Here is a 20,838-nt window from a genome sequence, read left to right on the forward strand (position 1 = left end):
CACCTATTGAGTGTGGTGGTGCTGAAATGGGATTATGAGCAGGCTTTGTTGCAATGCTGCACTCTATTTGTGGCTGCCAAAACAACCCTTTGGGCCCATAGGCAGCTGCCTGCCACATAGGCCATGTTCAGACTGACGGCGGCAAAATCGCCGCCGCCAGATCAATCTTTTTTGATCGATTGAGTGGTCAGTGAGATCTGCTCAATCGATCAGGAAGTCGACTGAGTAAGTCCACCCCCTCAAGTAGCGTAACGCTGAGCCGACCTCAGTGCAGTGAGAACAGTGCGCAGAAGGGAAGCAGAGCAGTCGACGTCAGTTACGCAAATTACTCTGCGTAGTTTGTGTAACTCCCATCAACTGCCGCCAAATCACACGGTAAGTGTGAACCAGCCCATAGAGTTGCTCTAACTTCACTTGGGGGTGGGATAAAGGCCATTTTAATCCTCCCAGTGGGGTTGGCTGGGATCAGAAAGTGACTGACAACTTAGAAATGCACCCAGCTCTTAGACTTTGCTGCCCCTTTGTGGAGCTTTGTAGCCAGGACAGTAAATAACTTTCGTTTCCTCAAAAGCTCCGCCTGCCTTATGAGGTTCCCATTGTACTGCAGGGCGTGGGCTGTTACTGCAGTGGAATTAACATTCCTAGTCTGCTCTGGGAAAAGGCTTCACTGCGTCAGGCCCCACACCATGGAGCTGGTAAGAGATCAGCTAAAAAGAAAAGAATTTTTAAAAGTATTTGTACAGCCTTAGAGTTGCTTTTGCAAAAGAGGGTGGGAGGCCGACTGTTGATTGGCAAATACCCATCGCTCTTTCACATCTATTCCTTGTTCTTGTTGGTTAGTTAAATATCTGAATTTATTCCCCATTCCTTTTTACTCCACTATCACCAGTCTCTCCCACCCCTCTCAGTAGCCTGCTACCCCTTCTCCCACCCCAGCTTTCACAGGAATAGGCCCATCTTTCTTCAGTGTTATACACACCTTTCCTTCCCCTCTCTATCAAAGTTATAGGGCCATGTAGGTCTCATCTCCCCAAAAAACATGCAAAGGTGGTTCAAGCACAGGGCTCTGCTTAACTTGCCTTTTACTGCAAGCTGCTCTCTATCCACTCTAATGATTCTTCTGTCTTTGAACCTGAATTCACAGCACAGTCCTGAAGCAGGTAGGCACTTGGAATTGCTGCCATAGAACTGGATCTCATCTGTGTAGAAACTTGCCTCCATTCACCTGGCGTGAAAGAGCAGAGTTTATCCTTCACGGTGTGGTACGGAAATGTTTGAGACTATTATTTGTACTGACAAATTTTCCTTGACATATTCTGAGGCACCTGTTGTTCTTTAATTCTGCCTGGTCTGTTGTCTCAATCTGCTTGAGGGACCCTTTATATTTATTTGCATGCATTAAGGTTAAATATCTAATTTGCTCAGTCTTTTGCATAATTGTATTATTGTAAATTAATTAGTACCCTAGTACATTTTGGATGAGTTGTTTGTAGTATAGGACTAAAGTACATCAGTTTAAGGCACCTTTACACCAAAATAAGTGTGTCTAAAGTAAGAAGGGGACAGGATTGTACCACTTTAAGTATAAGGCTATAAAGCAGTACAACTTGTGTGGACAAGGCTCTAGAATGGGTTTCAATGATGTAACCAGAGTCCCACTGACTTACAGACTTTGCCAGCTAGCTACAGGAAGACAAGTATTTATTTTTGCTCACTAAGCAAAAACAGCATTAAGTAGGCTCTTAGGAGAACTTGCAATGTGGCACTAGATAAGGCAATGTCTGGAGAGGTGCATCAGCTGTAGGGGAGAAACAAGCCTTTGTAAAGGTGAAGAGGTGGAATTCAAACCATAATGTAACAGCTTAATGCAGTAATTAAAATTTAAATTATCATTCTACCAGCCTTATGTTGGCTGTTCTATGGCCTATATGAAATATAGTTGCCAGAATAGTTTTAGTTCAGTGTTCAAAAATAGAAATACTATACAAATGGTCCCTTGAGGGCATCTCAGCAGAGACCTCAAGAACTCAATGGCCAAAAGACTAAGCTATCTGTTCACCCCTGCAGCTGATCCCTCCAGCACGAAGTTTGGACAGCCACTGCCCTGCCAGTATCCGTACTGGAGGAACAGAGGCATCAATCTGGCATCTTTCACCAGCTTCACAGGAAAAAAAAATAGAATGGAGAGAGGAAAAGGGAATGGCAACTGGCCCTGGTTTATGAATAAAATTCTCACATTACGGTTTGTACATTATTAGGTTTATTTTTCCACCCCTTTCATACTGGGGAATGAAAGGCAGAGCGATATGGCAATCCAGTCATAACAAACATATAAATGGTTCCCCTCCCCATTCCCTCCCCCCCAAAAAGTGAGTGAACAACATAGAAAATTTTTTAGAAAACTTGTGGTCTTAAGCGATTTATTATTGCTTTTTTCCCCCTTTAGATCTCGATTTCTGAACAGGAGGATACATCTACTTCTTTTACCAGAAAATGGGTATTTATCTCTTTTAAGATGTTCGCACTTATTGGGTAATGGAATATGTTTTAACAATATTTTCCTTTTGAATACATGTTGAGCGTGTGGGGCAAACTAATTAATCTTCTCAACAGCCCTGTAATAATGGTATCCTCATTTAGCAGAAGGGGAACAGAAAATGGATTTGGTGATTTGCCCAAGAACATACAGGAAATCAGGGCACAACTGTAACTAGACCTCAGTACTTGAGCCCTACCTTTTGCCATCCTCTAGAGCCTGGGGTGTGATTCGCCTGGTGGGTCATCTAGGCACATCTCACCTGATCGGGGCAGGGGCTTGGGTACCGATTGCACCTTGGTCTCTTCTGTACTACACTGTGTGCCCCAGGCATTCTCCTAAGGATGGAAATTCTTTAATCTCACTAATGTCTCTGAACTTAATAGATGGGTATCTAGCTGACATTTAATGTCTCATGATATGCAGGAGGTGAGACCGGAAGATGTAACGGGGTCCTTTCTGGCCTTACAGTCTATGAAAAATAATGAAGCTTCACTCTTTGTCTACTAGTCCATGAAGCTTCATGGTCTGTTTACTATGCCATACAATCTCTTTTTAGGTCTTCTCTAGACTAGGATAAAAGGTGTATTAGAAAGTTTTAGCTAACATGCTTGAGATATCTAGTGTAGACAAGCCATACTCCCTTTAACACAGTCTAAAATGGCCAAGTTAAAACCTGGGTGTGTGGGATGAAGCCTGGCCTTCAACACAATGAGATTAGCACAGGTTAAAGTCTTCTAAACTGCCTTGTCTTCACTGCAATTTTTAAATGTGTTGAAATCACACATTTAACTCTTAGTCTAGACAAGGCTTTAAAGAGGATTGCAACAGTAGTTCAAAGGGCATAGTGTGGTCAAATACTCACGGAGGGTTACTCTTTTTTTTTTGGATGTGCTACTGACACACAATTTCATTTTCAGACTACAAAACATTGCCTTTGGCTGAATGGAATGAGTCCCATGTTAGATGCTGGCTAGAGTCCATTGGAATTAAGAAAGAATATGTAGAAAAGCTATGTGAAGAGGAAGTGACTGGCCCAGTGCTCAAAGAATTAGATGAACCTTTCCTCAAAAGCATGGGTATGAAAGGAGGCCAAATCCACATACTAACACGCAAGAGAAATGAACTTTTGGAACATTTGCACAAAAATGCAGGGGTAGACTCAGCCCAATCACATAATCCCAGCATTAAGGCTTCAGAAGTGTTGGATTCTGATGTCAGAACCAATGATGATAAAAAGAGAGTAAAAAACAGGAATTCAGCTACACCTATGAAGGTTAATGCATCAACTGAGGAGACAGATATTGATTTAAAAGCTACAAGCATCACACAGCCCAAAAGGGCAACACATTTTCAAGTAACATCTTACCAGTATGGATCTTCAGAAACAGACAACTCTAGTGTGGTAGAAGAGACTAGTAAGGAGAACACAGAAAAAACATCTACTCTTTGCAGGAGAGAAAGTAGAAAAAATCATTCCTTACATGAAAATACAGTTGAATCACTAACACTGAGCAAATTTAGACCATTTAAAAATGAAGACATTAATTTTAAATATGTGGAAAACAGAGTTCTTGCTCCGGAAACAGGAGTCATTGATTTGATCAGCCCTTGCCACGAATTCAAATCTTTTACAATTGCTGCGAAGCTAGACAGGCAACGACTGCAAGCAAAGTTTGCCTATGAAGTGATTAGATATGCCTCAGCCTGCATGAATATTCGAACAAATGGCACAATACACTTTGGTGTAATGGACAGTGTTGAAGACAAGGGCTGGAAACATGGACAGATAGCTGGCATACCGGTAAGAGACAGAGACATCTATGTTGATGCATTAGATTACATTGAAAAATGTTTTGAATCATCTGAACGAGAAGCTGCAAGAAATTGCATTCACCCTCCTATTTTTACTGAAGTGATTCAGAAAGACACTCAAGAACAACACTTTGTGGTAGAGGTTGATATTGAACCATCATCCAGTACAGTGAAGGGGAAGATCTTTCAAGTGCGCTTACCTAAATTTAACGAACAGAGTAATAAAGTGATCTTCGACAAAATTCCAGTTCTCTATCAAAGAGTGGGAACAAAGTCTGAGCCTGTAAAGAATGAAGAATTAGTCACTTTTATTCAGGGTTTACAAGAGAGGGATGTCAGAAGAGAAAAGGCTGAGTCCTCCAGTGATGAGGATCCTTTGGAAATTTCCCAAAATTTAGGTCGGAAGTTATCAGTCCTATTCACTGACGGCAAGAACTATATGAATGATGCTCTATGGTACATTATTGTCACAAACAGCTGTGGAAAAGAAGATCTGAAATCTGTCAACTTTTTAATGCGCATGAATATTTTCTGTGTGTTTGATTTTGATGAGGAATCGAATGTGTCAGGTTTATATGCCAAGTACAAAGAGCATCATGCAACAAGGTCACATTTCTTGCAAAATTATGCCAATGAAAGCAAGATGAGCACCACTGAATTTCAAAAACATTTGGGCCTGTTTGAGCACACCAGCTGGATATTTTGCAATGGTCGTAGTGACTTCCGTGGGGATGAAAAACCTTGTGATGAAGACACTTGGATTAGAACTAAAAAGAAGTATCTTAAGAAAGCCATTTCTTTCATCTGTGATGAAATCCTTCCAAAGGGATCTTTTGTGGTACTTTTCCTACTGTTCTCACCTGTGGAGAAGCCAATTGTAGACACCTTCCAGGAATTCTATACAGAAATGAATGGTATGGATGATATCATATGCATTGCAGAGTCCAAAGAAAAATATGAGAAGTGGGCTAACCTAGCTCAGGCATCTTGTAGCATTGAGACACTAGAACAAAGGAGCATTGTGGGCATGAAGCTGAGTCACATAGATGCCACTATTCAAAACATGCTTCCTTCTGCAATATGTCACAAACATTTACCAGTTTCCACAAAAGGTCTGTGTGTGCTTCCAACATTGGAAGAAGAGAAAATGTTTTCCCTTGAAATACTGTGTGCAGATCAATGTGATGATATCAAACTGGATCTTCTGAGCTCAAAAGAAATCCAAGAGATAGAAAGAACATTTTACCAAGGTAGAAAAGTCAGTTGGAAAAATTTCTGGCTCGCTGATAAAGGGAGCTGTGGAGAAGTCATTGAACGTGAGGCCTGTGAGGAGGTGCATAAAATCTTAAATGACATTTTGCATGGGAATAGAATCAGGTATTCTGTGGCTAAACTAAAAATATTTCATCAACCTGGAAGTGGAGGAAGCACTATTGCAAGGCAAGTACTATGGAAAAGAAGAAAGGATTTAAGATGTGCTGTGGTCAAATCTTCATATCCAGCTGCAACTGTCTGCCAGCATGCAGTTAATTTTAGAGAATATGATGAAAATGACATGAAGAATTATCTCCCAGTCCTCCTCCTTGTTGAAGACTATGATGAAGATTACCTGGATGAATTAAAAAATGATTTAATGGATGCTATGGCAGCTCGAAGAAATCATTTTTCCAAGCCTTGTTTCATCCTCATGGGCTGTAAACGATCAAATGTCCCTGAAAAGCTTTGCAAAGCTTCTCCCCTCGATACAGTTGCTGTCACTCACAAGCTGACAGACCAAGAGAAACAACTGTTTAAAAACAAAATAGAAAAACTTAAAAAACAGAAAGACTTCAAGCCTGAATTTATTCTTACTTTTGTCCTAATGAGTGAGGAGTTTAATGAAACATATGTGAGGCAGTTTGTAGAGCACTTGCTGCAAGGCATAGACCTTTCTTCTCCCGTTACTAATTTAATGAGGTATGTTGCTTTGCTCAATTTCTATGTACACAATTCATACATTTCATTATCACACTGTGAGGCTTTTCTAGGGCTGGGGGCATATACAGAAAAGAGAGTGAGAGAGTATGATTTTAAAAACAACTTAAATGAACAAGCAAGAGTTATTTTTATTGAATTAAGAGAAAATACCACCTGTATTTCATCTGTGCATATCATACATTACCTAGTTGCAAAAGAAATTCTGCATCAACTCTCAGGAAGTCAGCCTCAGAGTCAAATTGCAATGAATCTTCTCCAGGAAAAGGTGCTTTTTCATCATAGATTTGGACGAGAAGAGTTCATAAAGTTCATGAGAGATCTGTTCATACGACGTGACAAGAAGAGTAGGGGAGACAATACTGACAGCCTATTCTCTCCATTCATTGAACATGTCTGTAAGGTTGAAAACTGTGAAAAAGCTATAGAGGTTTTAAAAACTGCCTACGAAAGCCTGGGAAAAGATGCCTTCTTTGCCCAGCAGCTTGCTCGACTGCATTACACCCATGAAAGATTTGAGGATGCAGAATATTGGGCAGGGATAGCCAAATCTCATTTGCCAAACTATTCTTTTATTTTGGATACAGAAGGTCAAGTGTACAGGAAATGGTTTAGTTTTACTGTGGACAAAAAGACAGATGAGGCCACTCCTGGTGAAGTAATTCAGATGATAGAAATTGCCCTCAAAGCTATGAAATGCTTCAAGGCTGCACAACAGGCTGCAAAGTCAGAGATCGACAGCATGAACAACGCTGGTTATTTTGGAGAGGTTGAAGTAGGATGTCGTCTACTAAAACTCCTGTCTACACTTGAGGTATTTCCCAGAAACACACAAGGGGAACATTCTGACCTTGTGCGTTATTTGCTAACAGACTACATTCCTGAAGAAATAAAAAAACCATGGGGAAAGCTTCACAGTCGTTTAAAAGGTTTGCGCCAGAACATTTATAATGCTCTGGAATGGATTTCAGAAGATCTAAGTTACTTCCAAACAGATAAAAACCAGAACATAGAAAATGAGGCGGAGGAGAAGGAGGAAGAAATGTACAATCCCAGAAAGTGGTTGAAACGACAGTCTGAGGTATATGCTAAGTTCTTTACTTCAAAGTACCTTATGGGAGAAAGCCATGCAGAACCTGAAAATCAACTAGTCAGACGCATGAACATTTATAAGTATGGTGGTGGAAGCGTCACTACCATTCTCTCATTTTTTTCAGATTCAAAGGAGAAGAGGTCAGTTGAAAAACTAGAAAAAATAATTAACTTTTACCCAGAAGACCCACAGAAAGAGAGGTTGGAGGACATTGATCTCATCAATTACATTTTGTGTCACATCACATTATCATGTTTGTCTCCTGGATCTTCCAAACTTCTTCCTTTTCAAACACTTAGAGGACTCAGCAATAGATTTTTTAAACAGAGAAGAACAACATTTCCAGCAAGTGCCTACTTTTTGCTCACCTTACTGTACTGGCCTGATGATGCATTAGACAAAGAACCTAATCCAGATAAAGAGGATATTCTCATATCAGCTCTTCAAACCATGAAACGCTTGCATGACATCAAGGTAAAAAATGTTGCTCCAAGAAAGAAAAGAATCTACACACATTTTTTCCTGGGCAAAGGCAGTGGTCTAAGAAAGATTGTGCACAAAACAAGGATTGATAAATTAATTGATGGCTCCCTGAATGATCGACGAATGAAGTGGCAACATGGTGATGTGTGGAATATAGGTAAAATATGTGAAGTACTAAGAAGAGTTTCAGGTTGGACAGAGAATGGAAGCCTGTTTGTACGGGGTCAAGTCAGGCAGATTCATATTTTACCTTTACATTATGATTCAGTACCTCAAGGAAATGAAAATGTGACATTTTATTTAGGATTTTCATTTAATGGGTTTGTTGCCCATGATATTCAGGTCAATAAGTAAAGGGAGAAAAACCTCTTCCATATCCATTCCGTCCATCTATTCCAAAATCTCTGCCTGCTTCAAGATCTAGAAAGTTTGGAAACTTCTTTTTTAAGAATCTGTTACCATTAATCATGGTGATTGAATAATTATGAGTCCATTCATTTTTTAAGTTTGTTTTATCAGTGTAAAATAATTTAAAAGAGGGCAGCTCATTAGTATATTAGTTATGGGGAAAATTGAAATATGCAAAAGGGATTGAGAAGGAGAAGCTATTGAGGAGCATTTGGTGATATGAGGTCAAATCCACCACAGGACTAAGCAGATATTAATGTTACTTTTATCCTTTCCTCCAAAATCCAGGCAGTGGATTCCACGGGAGTTACATTAGGTAATTTATTTTGCTTCTTGGATGCATTAAAAGAATTTTAAAATAGAATATAATTTGTAATTGTGTTCTATAATTTGGTTTTAGTTTTCCAAGATGAAGGAAAGAAAATAATTTTAAAGTTATTCATGTCATACACATGAACAGAATATGTATATTAGCTATTTAGCATACTTCACTCGTTGCATACTACCACATATTGAATAACCAAATTCAATAGTGCATCAAATCATTTGTCAATTTTTTTGCGGAGGGGTGCAAGAAAAAGTGGTGGGGAGGAAGAGTAAGCATTTGCTTAAAAAAGTCTGCTGTATGTTGCAAATCAATTTTTTTAAAAAAATGAGTATAGTAGGTGAAATAGTGGCTAGCCTACCTTAGCAGCTTTCTTTTAAAGCTACATAACAGTTTGAAGTAAAAAAAATCCCCTAAACAACATTAAAATTTTTCAGTTTATCTAATGTAATAAACTAAACATGAGCAGTTCTAACACTCTTAAGTTATGTTTTATAGAAAAGGCACTGACTGATATCTCACCTTCATGTTATGTGGTTTAGGACATGACTTACATGTTTACTGATTTCAGTCGTATCTAAACATTAATACTTTATTTCTATTATACTCTGTTAATGTTTATGTTAATGTTAACGAAAAGGCAAAGCCCTCATGTTATAAATATCTTTGTTACACCAATTCATTTTAACTATGTATTAAAAAAAGCTTACTCTACTAAAGTAAAAATACATTATTTTTGGAGTTTGTGTTTTGCTTCTTTCAGTGTTATTGTATTGTTACTACCTCATTTAAACTTCACTGGAAACTAAAATATCATTTGCATCTTGTCTGACTGAACAACCTTTTACATGAATTCCAACTTGTTTATTGAGTGCTTCAACATACAGACAGAAGATAAAGGGCAGACGTAATTTTTTTTTCTAAAACACTCAACAACTGATGGTACAGCCACTTAGTTCTGCAATTCCTTTGAAACTATAATCAGCCACTATTTTCCTATAAACAATGATTAAGCCCTGCTTTTGTGTTCAAAGTCTGGGGGAAGAGAAAAGTTACTTTTAAATTAAAATGGAGATTGTTACAAAGAGGGCTGTTAAAATCAGCTGACTCTTTTTTTAACTTAATGAAACATCCATGCTACATATGAGATGACACACAGCCTGAATACATTAGTACAATTCAGGATTTAAATGCACCTACAGCAGAATCCAGTATAAATAATGCTAGACTCTGTTATCTTGTTTAAAGAAGATTGATGTTGAATGCCTAACACTTACAGGAAGTAGCATTATGCAGAAAATTCTCAAAAGTGATGCTTGCTCTCTCTTGGGTTCAAGTAGACCTTATGTTTATACCTGACAGCTGTTTCCTAGTTATTTTTCTCCCTGTTCCACACAAAGCCATTAGATTTCCAAAATCAAGCATCTGTAGTATCAGGACAAACATAGTAAAAGGCTAATTGAGAAGCTTCCTTGCTTGGATTTCCTTCCCTAATAATACTCCAAATGGAGAAACTGCAGGCTGTTGGCATATCTTAACTTGATCATACCTGCTCTGCATGGAAGAGATAGAAGCCCCAAGGTGGCCAGAGACCTGGAAAATGAAGGGGAGCCAGCAAACGGCAGCATAAGCTTGGCCGTAGGCATCAGCGGGGACAAGTGGCTGTGTGTGTGTGTGGGACGAGGCATGAAAGTCCAGACGGTCCCGGCCTTGTTGATGGTGCCAGGGGTGAAGATGGTGGCCCAGTCACTGAGACTAAAGACGGGCCTGGCTGGTCACGGTGGTGCTTGGTCTTATGCTCTGACCAAGGTTTCTTCGGAGGTGGAGCAGCCATGTCAGCATGCGCCTTCTCACCCGACCTGGTGCAGCTCGAGGAAGCAACGCATTTGGAGGCGGTCCCCATCAGGGAGCCACCCTTATGCCTGTGGCTGGGCTGCTTACGAGCAGGGTGGGGCTTCGGCGGTGGCGCCGATACCGTTACTGCTGCATGGGAGGGGCTGGAGAAGCGCTCATTGGTGGTGATGAGTGCTGCTCCATCGGATCCACTGGTCCCGGATCCGGTTGCGCACATGGGCACACAGCCTCCTCCAGGAGGTGCTTGCAGAAGCAAAGTTCTCAAGCCTCATGAGTTCGAGGCAGGAACGAGCGACAGAGCAGTGGGTGATGATGCGGGATTCACTGAGGCAATACAGACAATGTTGGTGCTCGTCGCTCTCTGAGCAAACGTATGGGCATGAAGCACAGCTTTTGAAGCTGGCTTGCCAGGGCATAGCCCCCAGATGGGGGAGTGCTCCATGAGAGGAAAAAGTCAAAAGGAAACCTAACTAACTGGTAAATAATTATGCACAACTAGAAAAACTATTTACAGCATTTCATCTGAACAGACAAGAGGCTTCTTAGCAAACTAAGAGTGAGGAAGAAAATGGGATTCCAAGTTACTCTGGCCATGCGGTGGTAAGAGGGAACTAGCGTGGCATCGACCTGCACAGCCTCTTAAAATCTCAGATACACCATGTAGCCGACACATGACGCACATGTGGATCGACGGACACTACTACAAACAGTTCTGGCTCTGGTTTATGGCATGCATGCACACCCCCACTTGGAATCCACATAGGGACCATCATTCGAAGAATTGAGAAGCCACCATATTAGCATCCTCTTCTATATGAGCCAGTGGCTATGAGTGCTTTATATATCCATACAGCACTGAGGGCTCCAGCACTGACTTCCTCGGTGCCAACTTCAATGAATCCTTTGAGGGAAACTTTCTCTCTGAAAGCACAGAAGACAGAGAGTAGTGCCAAGTAACGGTGTTGAAGTCTCTCGCTTTTTGGCCAGGAGGGATCTCTCACTGCTCCGAAAGGGTTTGGGAAACCTCCCCAAGTCTTCCTATTCCTCTTAAACTTGGTGTATGTCCCAGGGGACTAGAGCACTGCAGGATTGTGCTGGTACAGAGAAACTTCCCAAGCTCTGGCTCTTGTCAGGATCTGAAAGTGCCCTCTTGGACTTTTCCTCAAGGAAGAGCTTTAACCTGGACTCTCTTTTGGTGTGTGCTTCTTAAAAGATTTGCAGAATGTACACTTAGCGACAACGTGCTCTTCTCGCAGGCACTAAAGATGCTTGTCATGGATGTTTGGTAGGGCACTAGCTCCCTCACAGGAGGGGCTTAAAGCCTGGTGATCTCAGTTCTGTCATATCTCTACTAAAAATCTTAATTTACATAGGAGGGAAGATAGCTATCTACCTGTCTCCAGTTTGGGAGGAAGCATGTTTTCCCTGTGTTGGGTCACAAACTTTCATAGAAATCAGCAGGACTAAGTATCTAGACCATCCCTGACAGGAGTTTATCTAATCTGTTCTTAAAAGCTTCTGATGATAGTGATTCCACACCCTCCCTAGTTAATTACCTCCAGTGCTTAACTACTGTTACAGTTAGGAAAAAATTCCTAATGTCTAACCTAAATCTCCCTTGCTGCAATTTAAGCCCATTACTTCTTGTCCTGTTCTCACTGGATAAGGAGAACAATATCACACTCCTCTTTTATGTACTTGAAGACTTAAGTCTGTTCTCAATCTTCTCTTCTCCAGACTAAAAAAAACCAAACCATTTTTTCCAATCTCTTCTCAGGTTCCTCCACATTCTCCAATTTGTCCACTTCTTTCCAAAAGTATGGTGCCTAAAACTGAACACAATACTCCAGTCGAGGCCTTATCAGTTCTGAGTATAAGTAGAATAATTACTTCTTGGCTCTTGCTTACAACACTCCTGCTACTACATCCCAGAATGATGTTCACTTTTTTTTTTTTTTAAACAGTTGATTCAAGTGCTCATCAGAGCCCATCTTTATAGTTAAGAGGCTATCTCCCCCAGTTGCTAGGTTGATGGCTGTGTTTACATTTTATGTAGATATACCTTGTCTCTACCTGATAACCAGGCTGGTCTAAAAAGCAAATACACATTATTTTGTCTAGGGCAGCAGTTCCCAAACTGTGGGATGCCAAATGGGGTCACTTCATCAGCAGATGGGGTTATGGCAATGCCAAGTGGTTAGAGCAGTGTTTCTCAATTGGTATTCCGCGGAACACTATTAGGGTACTGCGAGCAGCTGTTCTCCGCGCCGCCGAAAAAGGGAAGATGTCTCGGATTTTCCGGCGGAGGGTATCCAGTGTAAGTGTAATTTAAGTGAGAAATGCTGACCTTTGCTTATTTTGACATTTGAAGACTGCTAAGAGTTTGGGGGGTTCGGCAATTATTTATGGAGTTCAAAAGGGTTCTGTGGCCAAATTTAATTGAGAAACACTGGGTTAGAGGATGCCATTTTACAAAACGGCCTCCTCCACACACAGTATACACAAGGTCACATGGCATGGAGGATGCTATTGTGCTCTACAAAACGGCGCCCTCCATGTAGCATGACCTCGCACGCACCATCTGTGTGACATTATGCAGTCCACAGGATACCATTTTGTAAAGCAAAATGGCACCCTCCTTGCGACGTGACCTTGCATGTAGTGTGTGTGTGCGGTCACACTGCAGGGAGGACACCAGTTTTAAACTGAAACTTCTGATCTGTCTGGGGTAGTGGGAAACAACACATCTGAAAACGGGGTCATGCAGGAAAATGTTTGGGAACTGCTGGTCTAGGGAATACGGGGTTTATTTTAAGAACTTAGTTCTAGCGCATATTTATAACTCTTTGTACTCACCCCTCTACATACATCATACAAGAATATTAATGATCAGCGAGTTATTAGTTTTCCAATGGTTTATTACATGCTACTTTGTGGGTATACATCATGACAAATTTAGGTGCAGTGAATAAGTCATGCCTGACAAGAGTTGCTGTCAAAGAGCAGTAAACCACTAATGGGCCTGTCTCACGGGATTAGTAGCAGCTGAGTAGGGATTCTGTAGATTACTATGGTACTTAAAAGTGGGACTCAGGTGGCTGACTCGGGTATTTACACATCTAAGTAGATTTGTGGATCTAGGCCTCACTTATGTGAGAGATGCAATAAGTGAAGCAGCTCCTAAAGCAAGGGGGAGGATAGACACAAAGCAGAAAAAATGTGGCTTAGTCCATACTAAGAAGTTAGGTCCATGCAGGTATGTTGCTCAGGAGTGTTTAAAAAAAATCGAAACCCCAGATAAACAGCCCTAGGTCAATGGATTCTTCCATCAACCACCAATTGGGGAGGTAGATTACCTATACCCACGGGAAAACCCCTGCTACTGGTGAAGATAGCACTTCAGGGTAGATGCTAGAGCAGCACAGCTGCAGCTGTTGGGTTTTAAGGGTAGACAAGACTCCCATCTTACATTTTCAGCAGCTCTGAAAACAAACAGCGATAGAAGGAAAGGATCAGCTAAAGATTTCTGCAGAGCTTTTACTCTTTCAGCATTCTAATATGAGGTTGGCTAAAGCATCTTTCATCTTGCACTGAGGCAGCGATAAAAGGTTTACTGACCCTTTGATCAAGAGATTAGCAGCAGTAGCTTAAACCAAGGTTGGCTGCATAGGACAATACAAGATTTAAAGTTAAAACAACTAAGACTTGCATCTGCAGAAATAGTTCGAGTCCCAGTGCCTGATGAGCCTGGACCTCATCTTCTAGTTGATGTTAAATGTATTACATTTAGTGGAAGAACATCAAGCCCTTGATAAGGCATTTATTAAAATAACAGCCAAGACTAGTGATTAGTTAGAAGTTGGATTAGAGATTCTTGCCCCTTCAGCTCTGATATTAAGTTGCAAACAAACACCATAATCATGCAATCAAAAAATGCCATGGTTTTAGACTTTGCAATTACTTTTAGCAACTACCCAATCATTTATTTTTAAATAAAGCAAAATACTTGTCCTCAAGTTATACTGCATAGCAAGAGAAACGAGCATCCCCAGAAGGGTTTAGGGTATTTTAACTAATCCACTCTAAAAATCAGATCTTCATTTCATATTTAAAGCTTTCTTGAATATCTTCCTTGTAGACAAACAAGAAGAGAATTAAATTAACTGAGAAGTCTCTCATGCTTACGACTGGTTCAAATACAGAGCAGAAATTAACTATGTTTTTAAATGAAATTTATCCAACAGTTTATCACATTCACACAGACAAATCCTCATTTTCCTCTTTTCACCAACAACAGGAAATGAAAATCCATGACTAAAGGCTAATTGTTCAGGAAGGAAGGCTACGGGAATCACAGACCAATCAGCTTAATTTCAATACCTGGAAAGATACTGGAACAAATTATTAAACAATCAATTTTGTTCAAATATGGAGGATAAAGTAGTAATAGTCTACATGCATTTATCAAGAATGTTAAACCAATCCTATTTACTTTGACAAGCTAGTCTACTGCTTCCTACATGACATTCTCATATGGAAACTACAGAAATGTGTCTTAGATTAAATTATAAGGGGTATACAACTGGTTGAAAGACCAGACTCAAAGACTTATCAATGGCTCACTATCAAAATAGGAGTAGATGTCAAGTAGAATCCATCTTAGGTCCAGTAGTACTACTCAAAGTTTTCATTAACGACTTGGATGTAGCGGAGAGTATGCTTACAAAATTAGCAAACATCAAGCTAGATGGGGTTGCAAGCACTCTGGAGGCCAGAACCAGAATTCAGAATGATCTTGATAAACTGAAGACTTAGTCTAAAATCAATAAAGACAGGTGCAAAGTACTACATTTAGGAAGGGAAGTGCACAAATACAAAATTGGGAGTGACTGACTAGACAGCAGTGCTACAGAAAAGGATCTAGAAGTTATAATGATCACAAACTAAATAAGTCAACAGTGATACTGCAGCAAAAAAGGTAAATGTCATTCTGGATAACAAGAGTGTCATATATAAGATAGGAGGTAAGTCCTGCTCTACTTGACAATGGTGAGGCCTCAGCTGAAGTACTGTGTTCAGGTTTAGGTACCACACTAAGATGTGGACAAACTGGAGAGTCCAGAGGAGAGCAACAAAAAAGACAAAAGTTTTAAAATGAGGAAAGGTTAAAAAACTGGACATGTTTAGTCTTGAGAAAAGATGACTCAGGGTGGATCTGACAAGCCTTCAAATATGTAAAAAGGTTACTTTCAGGTACTGCACATAAATTGTTCATGTTTAATTATTTTGCGCCAGTTTAGCACCCAGAGCACTCCTGCTAAAAGGATCTTCCCACTCCTTATATAGTCAAATATGCCTTAACAACCTAAAGGCACAGCCGCATTGCTTACTCCTGTATTATGTCTTTTTACTAACACATGTACAATTTCTTGAGCAGTTTTGGGAGCTTTTATTCATTTTTTTTAAAGCTTTTATTAATTTGAAGTATCATTGTATGATTACTGAGACCTAAACAAGACAAAAGGAAGCCAGAATTTTAAAAAAAGCTACAAAAACACCTGAATAAAAATTAGTAAGGCTGAGCACAATTTCAGATTTGGGTTGTCTGTAGACTCAAAGACTAATACTTTATTAACATACCCAATTTAAATGTTTTACATAACTGAGCAGTACACATCGTTGGCATAGTACTGCTGCATCTTGACCTAATGCCTCTGCAGTGAAATTGTGCCTCTATTCATTTGCCTGATTTAATTAAGCTATTTAAGCAGAAATTTGGTTGAAAATGTTATTTTATACTTAAAACTGTCATGAAGCACTTCAAGACAATGTGTTGCATAGTTTAAATTGTTCCTTCAGAGAAAATACACAGGCAGCAATTCATGTATTAAATCACTACGTTTAATCTTTAGAGAAAGTTAGAATGAAAGAGATACATATTATGAAAGTGTACATATCCAATTTTCCATTCCTGAAGAAAAATAAACCCCATAAGACGACACAAAGAATGCAAGTATGATTCATTGTTCTTGGTCCCATCTGGTCTTCAAACACTTTTGTCAACTGAATGCTATAAAAATTAAATTGCAGACAGTTACCATTTCTACAGTCAACATGCATGTAAGAGTTATCCACATACTTACCAATCTTTCACTTTATCCATCCCTCTGACCAATACTTTTACCATCTGTTACAAGTTTTGTACATGTGCTCACAGATTGATGAGCGTATTTTAATGTTAACTTGGTCCCATTCACACCACTTCTTCAAAATGCATGAATTTGAGACACTTTTTAGTATCAGTACTTGAATGACTGGGTTCATTGATGAAAGAAACTCTTCATTTGGCCTCAAAGTCACCGCCTATACCATATTGGAATTGGGATTAAATCAAATTGTATTATACAGGACAGCTATGACAAAGGACCAAAAGCTCAATTTAAGATCACTTGTGTGTTAATGGCAAGTCCACTGACAAAATTCCAAATTTACTATGTCAAAAGAAAATGTATTTAGCTTTATTATTAAAACAGTATTCATATTATGCTGTTTAATTGGCATAAAAATCTCAGAAAGATGGCATTTCTACCATTGTTCATTATATTAATGCAATCCTGAAGCATTGTGCTTTCTTGTAACATGAAGCACTAGAGAATGGGTGTGGCAAAGGGGAGTGTCCAATACCAAATAGAGGTACCGTGAAGTAGAAGGTCAAATGATTTCTTCTTAACTACCCCTGGAGGCTGACCTCACAGAACAATATTGCAGCCCAAAAGGACCAGTTATTAACAAGTTGACAATTTTGGTGCAAACAGCAACTGGATTCACAACTATTAAAAAAATTAAAAGGAAAGATTCATGAACTTTATTACATAAAGAATAATCACTGATTTCACAGCAAGGAGTCTGTAGTTTTTATACATGCACACAACTCCTAATAATGTTTAGAAGTTATAGGCCAACAGATTAATTTTAAATCATAGATAAGTGTCCCACCAGGTTCCCAAAAGAGACACCTGAACAGGCACATCACAAGTGAGAAAAGCTGAATTGTGTGTGATACCACTTGCGGGCAAATTAATATTTACAGTTTGAATTCCTGAGCTTTTAATAGGAGCCTCCAGGGGATGTGTACTGCTAAAACTACAAATGTTCTCGCATCTCTAAAAACCAGTAAAGTATGTTTTTTTCTATATGACAAAAAATTAACATGCTATTATAATGAAGAATGAATTCTTAAAACCTATGTAAGATGTTAAACCTGGTGGAGCTGTAAATGTCAAGTTTATCACAGAGCAATAATCTGAAAAAAATAATTAGGTGAATTGAGAACAGTTTCAGTTTCTATTTGACTACCTCCATCTATTGGCTTTCTTGATAAACAACACTTCAATATTTTGCACTTTTATCTTGCCAGTCATTTAAAAATTTGAAAAGCACTTTGGATATAATTAAGCCTCCACACCCTTCAAGATAGGTGAATTGAACTTGCTTATCATAGTACAATTGATAACATGTAATAGGACTCATCTCCTGATTGCTAGGCCTGTACTGTAACCATAAGAATACTTAATGTAAACTGCATCAGTTTTTAAGTAAACACTTGATCTTTAATGTGCTGTAGCTTTATTAGTTTGTTGAGTTTATTTTTATAGACCACTTTAAAAAGGTCACAGAATATTCGTGTACACATACAAAATTTTAGTTTCTGAAGCTAATTTTATTTAAAGTCCTTGAAAAGTTCAGGACACTGTACAGCCAAAAAACCCCAAACAATTAAGTCACCTGCTTCAAATTTAAGCAGATAAAGCACACTAGCAATATCAAAGTAATGGTGGAAGGAGAAAGTAAGGAGAAACATGAGGGAAAGGCAATAATTACAGGGTGAGCTAAAAATCTTTGAGAAAAACATTTGCAGGAGCTCTTTAAAGTGTAAAAAGGGGCAAAAGATGGATTTCAGAGAAGAGTCTAGTCCCGTGTCACGGGGCCTAATACAATAAATATATGATAGAGGGAGTATTAAGTCACACGATGTGAAATTTTCTGTTTATAGATAAAATGTAAGCCAAGGTTAAATTACCACTACTCTATTAAAGGCATAACATCCATCCCCAATATATGAGAATGAATATCAAAATTCTGCATCATCATGAATTCACGCTAGTAAAAATGACCTCTCTCTTGGAAGAGAATTACTGAAGTGACTGTTGAATCCACATCCATGTGTCCATTAAGCTTTTATATACTGCCAAAATGACTATCAAAACTTAATTCTCATTTCTCTTAATTAGGTGTTTGTGAAAGTATACTACCCCTAGGTGTCGTCAGAATCACTTTTTTTTATTTTGTTTTTAAAACAGTTAGTTCTACAAATTTACTCATTACTGAAGACAGCCACATACATCACACACAACCAAGACGTATTCACATTTAGGTGATCAAAAGACTGTCTCCTTATGTATTTAAATGATATTTGAACACAGTATTTCAAATAGGAACATCAGGTACTTACAGATTAAACTAACCTGTACTGGCAGTGCTGTGGGGATTTTTCTTCTCTACCAGTAAGTAGCAAATGCTGAAATTCTGCTGCTAGTTAATAAAAACACAAGTTGTATTAAACCAAGGAGTTTAACCCATAATTTAGTTTTTTCATTTAAAAAAATTGTCAAATCTCAATTGCTACAATGTTCCTTTAAATAAATGGACTAAATGCAGCTATAAAATTGTTTAATTTGCCCTTAAATTTGATGCAGACTTTTCTGATTCATTTATCAGATAAGTATAAAATGATAAATACCTCTTGGACAAACCTGAATGTCAAGGAATTACAAGTTGTATGTTGCAAGAGTGACCCTATTAAAGAGCACTTCATAAAAATGGATTAGGTACTTTATTTTCTTAAGTTTCATCTGCTTCACTGAGGCAATAGAATTGAAGTTCAAGTTGTTTGTTAAATCAGTTTTAGTTAGTCTTCATGTGTGATTCATAGATCCAGGAACAGAGAAATGGATTCCTTTGAGTATATGTGAGTTGTTCTTAGGTATGGTGAAAATTCCCACATTCAAAAATCAAGAGGTTAAAGTTGGGACTGGTTAACACATAGTTTTAGTAGGAGCAGAAGTGTAATTCAGTGTAAAAAGAATCACTCTTGTGATTCTTTTGTGATTAAACGTGATTCAAATGTATATTGAGTTAGCAAAAACAAAAAGGAAACCCTGAAGCCATGCATACCTGAACCCGACTACTTCATCTGACCTCACCTATCAACTCCTCCACCACGTGTCTTCTCTCCACATCCTGTGTAAAGGAGGGGAGAGGAAAAAAAAGAATCCCATGGCCTCAAAATCAGATTTATTCCTAACCTACTATTCTAGGGAACCCGAAATGATCCGCCTATTACACCAAAAGGATCTTATCCAAGAGACTGCCCTATTCTGTCACCAACTGCTGGTCTTACCTTTTAATTACTAATCAAGTCAAACCTTCAGATGAGTTCATTACCAATGTTTTAAGATGAGTTCAGCACCAGAAAAAATGGTACTATTAAAACTAATGTTTTCTGCTAGGGAGATGGTAGGAGAAACCAAAAGAACTGGTGCATCTATTTGCAGGAAGAGTGGAGTCCCCCAACATTCATGATATACACTCCTACTAGATATAATTTGAGTTAAACACGTGGCTAAATAAAAAGCCTGGATCTTAACAGCCCTACACTGTGTCTGATGATCTGAATGAAATGTGGATGTTGCAGTGGAAATCCAGCTGGTAGTTCACCTTTTCCTTTATCTCTGGCTTTTTTGTAGGCACCATCTGGCCAACCAAGGACTTGGTTAGGACTCCCGACTGTGGATCCTTCCGTGTCTCTTAAGAAAAAGGTTGGGGTTGAGAAGTGAGGCGCACAAATTGAAATACCACAAAGGTTGTCCTCGGTGGTTACAAGTTTGTGCTGGCCAAGGGATCAATAAATTGTAGATGAAAAGTCTGGCTGGCTCTCTTGCATAGAGGTCCTCGGTATACCTATGTCACTTGGCTAGCAATGAAGTTGCATTTGAACTGCAGAGATACACTAGCAGAAACATGATACCAGTATTCATTCTAGTTGTGATTAATTATGATTCTTATCTACTTCCTACTCTGATAGGGTAAAGAGATTTCCAGACAGCTGCCATATAAGCAATGTATTTTACTGAATCACAAGAGTCAGATGATTAAATATGTCTTGCACAATCATAAAAACTCAACAAGATCTATTTCCAAAGCAACTGTCCTCAATTCTTTTCCCACTCCTAAACTAATATCTGGACAAGTTTTTGTGGCAAATATGAAAATGGACCATCACTACGTTTG

General features: G+C 39.0%; 1 protein-coding gene across 4 annotated transcripts; it reads left to right on the forward strand.

The window, feature by feature from the left end:
* The first annotated feature begins 256 nt into the window (after positions 1 to 256).
* On the forward strand, positions 257 to 20,442 carry LOC137152622 (sterile alpha motif domain-containing protein 9-like). Of its 4 annotated transcripts, XM_067547362.1 has the most exons (4): positions 257 to 695; positions 1,145 to 1,262; positions 2,447 to 2,497; positions 3,457 to 9,353. In XM_067547362.1, exons 3-4 carry the CDS (start codon positions 2,494 to 2,496, stop codon positions 8,253 to 8,255), a joined length of 4,803 nt encoding a protein of 1,600 aa, XP_067403463.1. In that variant the 5' UTR covers positions 257 to 695; positions 1,145 to 1,262; positions 2,447 to 2,493; the 3' UTR covers positions 8,256 to 9,353. The 4 variants fall into 4 exon arrangements, 3 of the variants coding, with proteins under 3 accessions (XP_067403463.1, XP_067403465.1, XP_067403464.1); XR_010919554.1 differs by lacking the exons at positions 1,145 to 1,262; positions 3,457 to 9,353 and adding an exon at positions 20,295 to 20,442; XM_067547364.1 differs by lacking the exon at positions 1,145 to 1,262.
* The last annotated feature ends 396 nt before the right edge of the window (positions 20,443 to 20,838 follow it).

The sequence above is a fragment of the Emydura macquarii genome, unplaced genomic scaffold (assembly GCF_026122565.2).
Source record: "Emydura macquarii macquarii isolate MOO-44397 ecotype Brisbane River unplaced genomic scaffold, CSIRO-AGI_Emac_v2 contig_1230, whole genome shotgun sequence".
Classification (NCBI taxonomy): domain Eukaryota; kingdom Metazoa; phylum Chordata; order Testudines; family Chelidae; genus Emydura; species Emydura macquarii.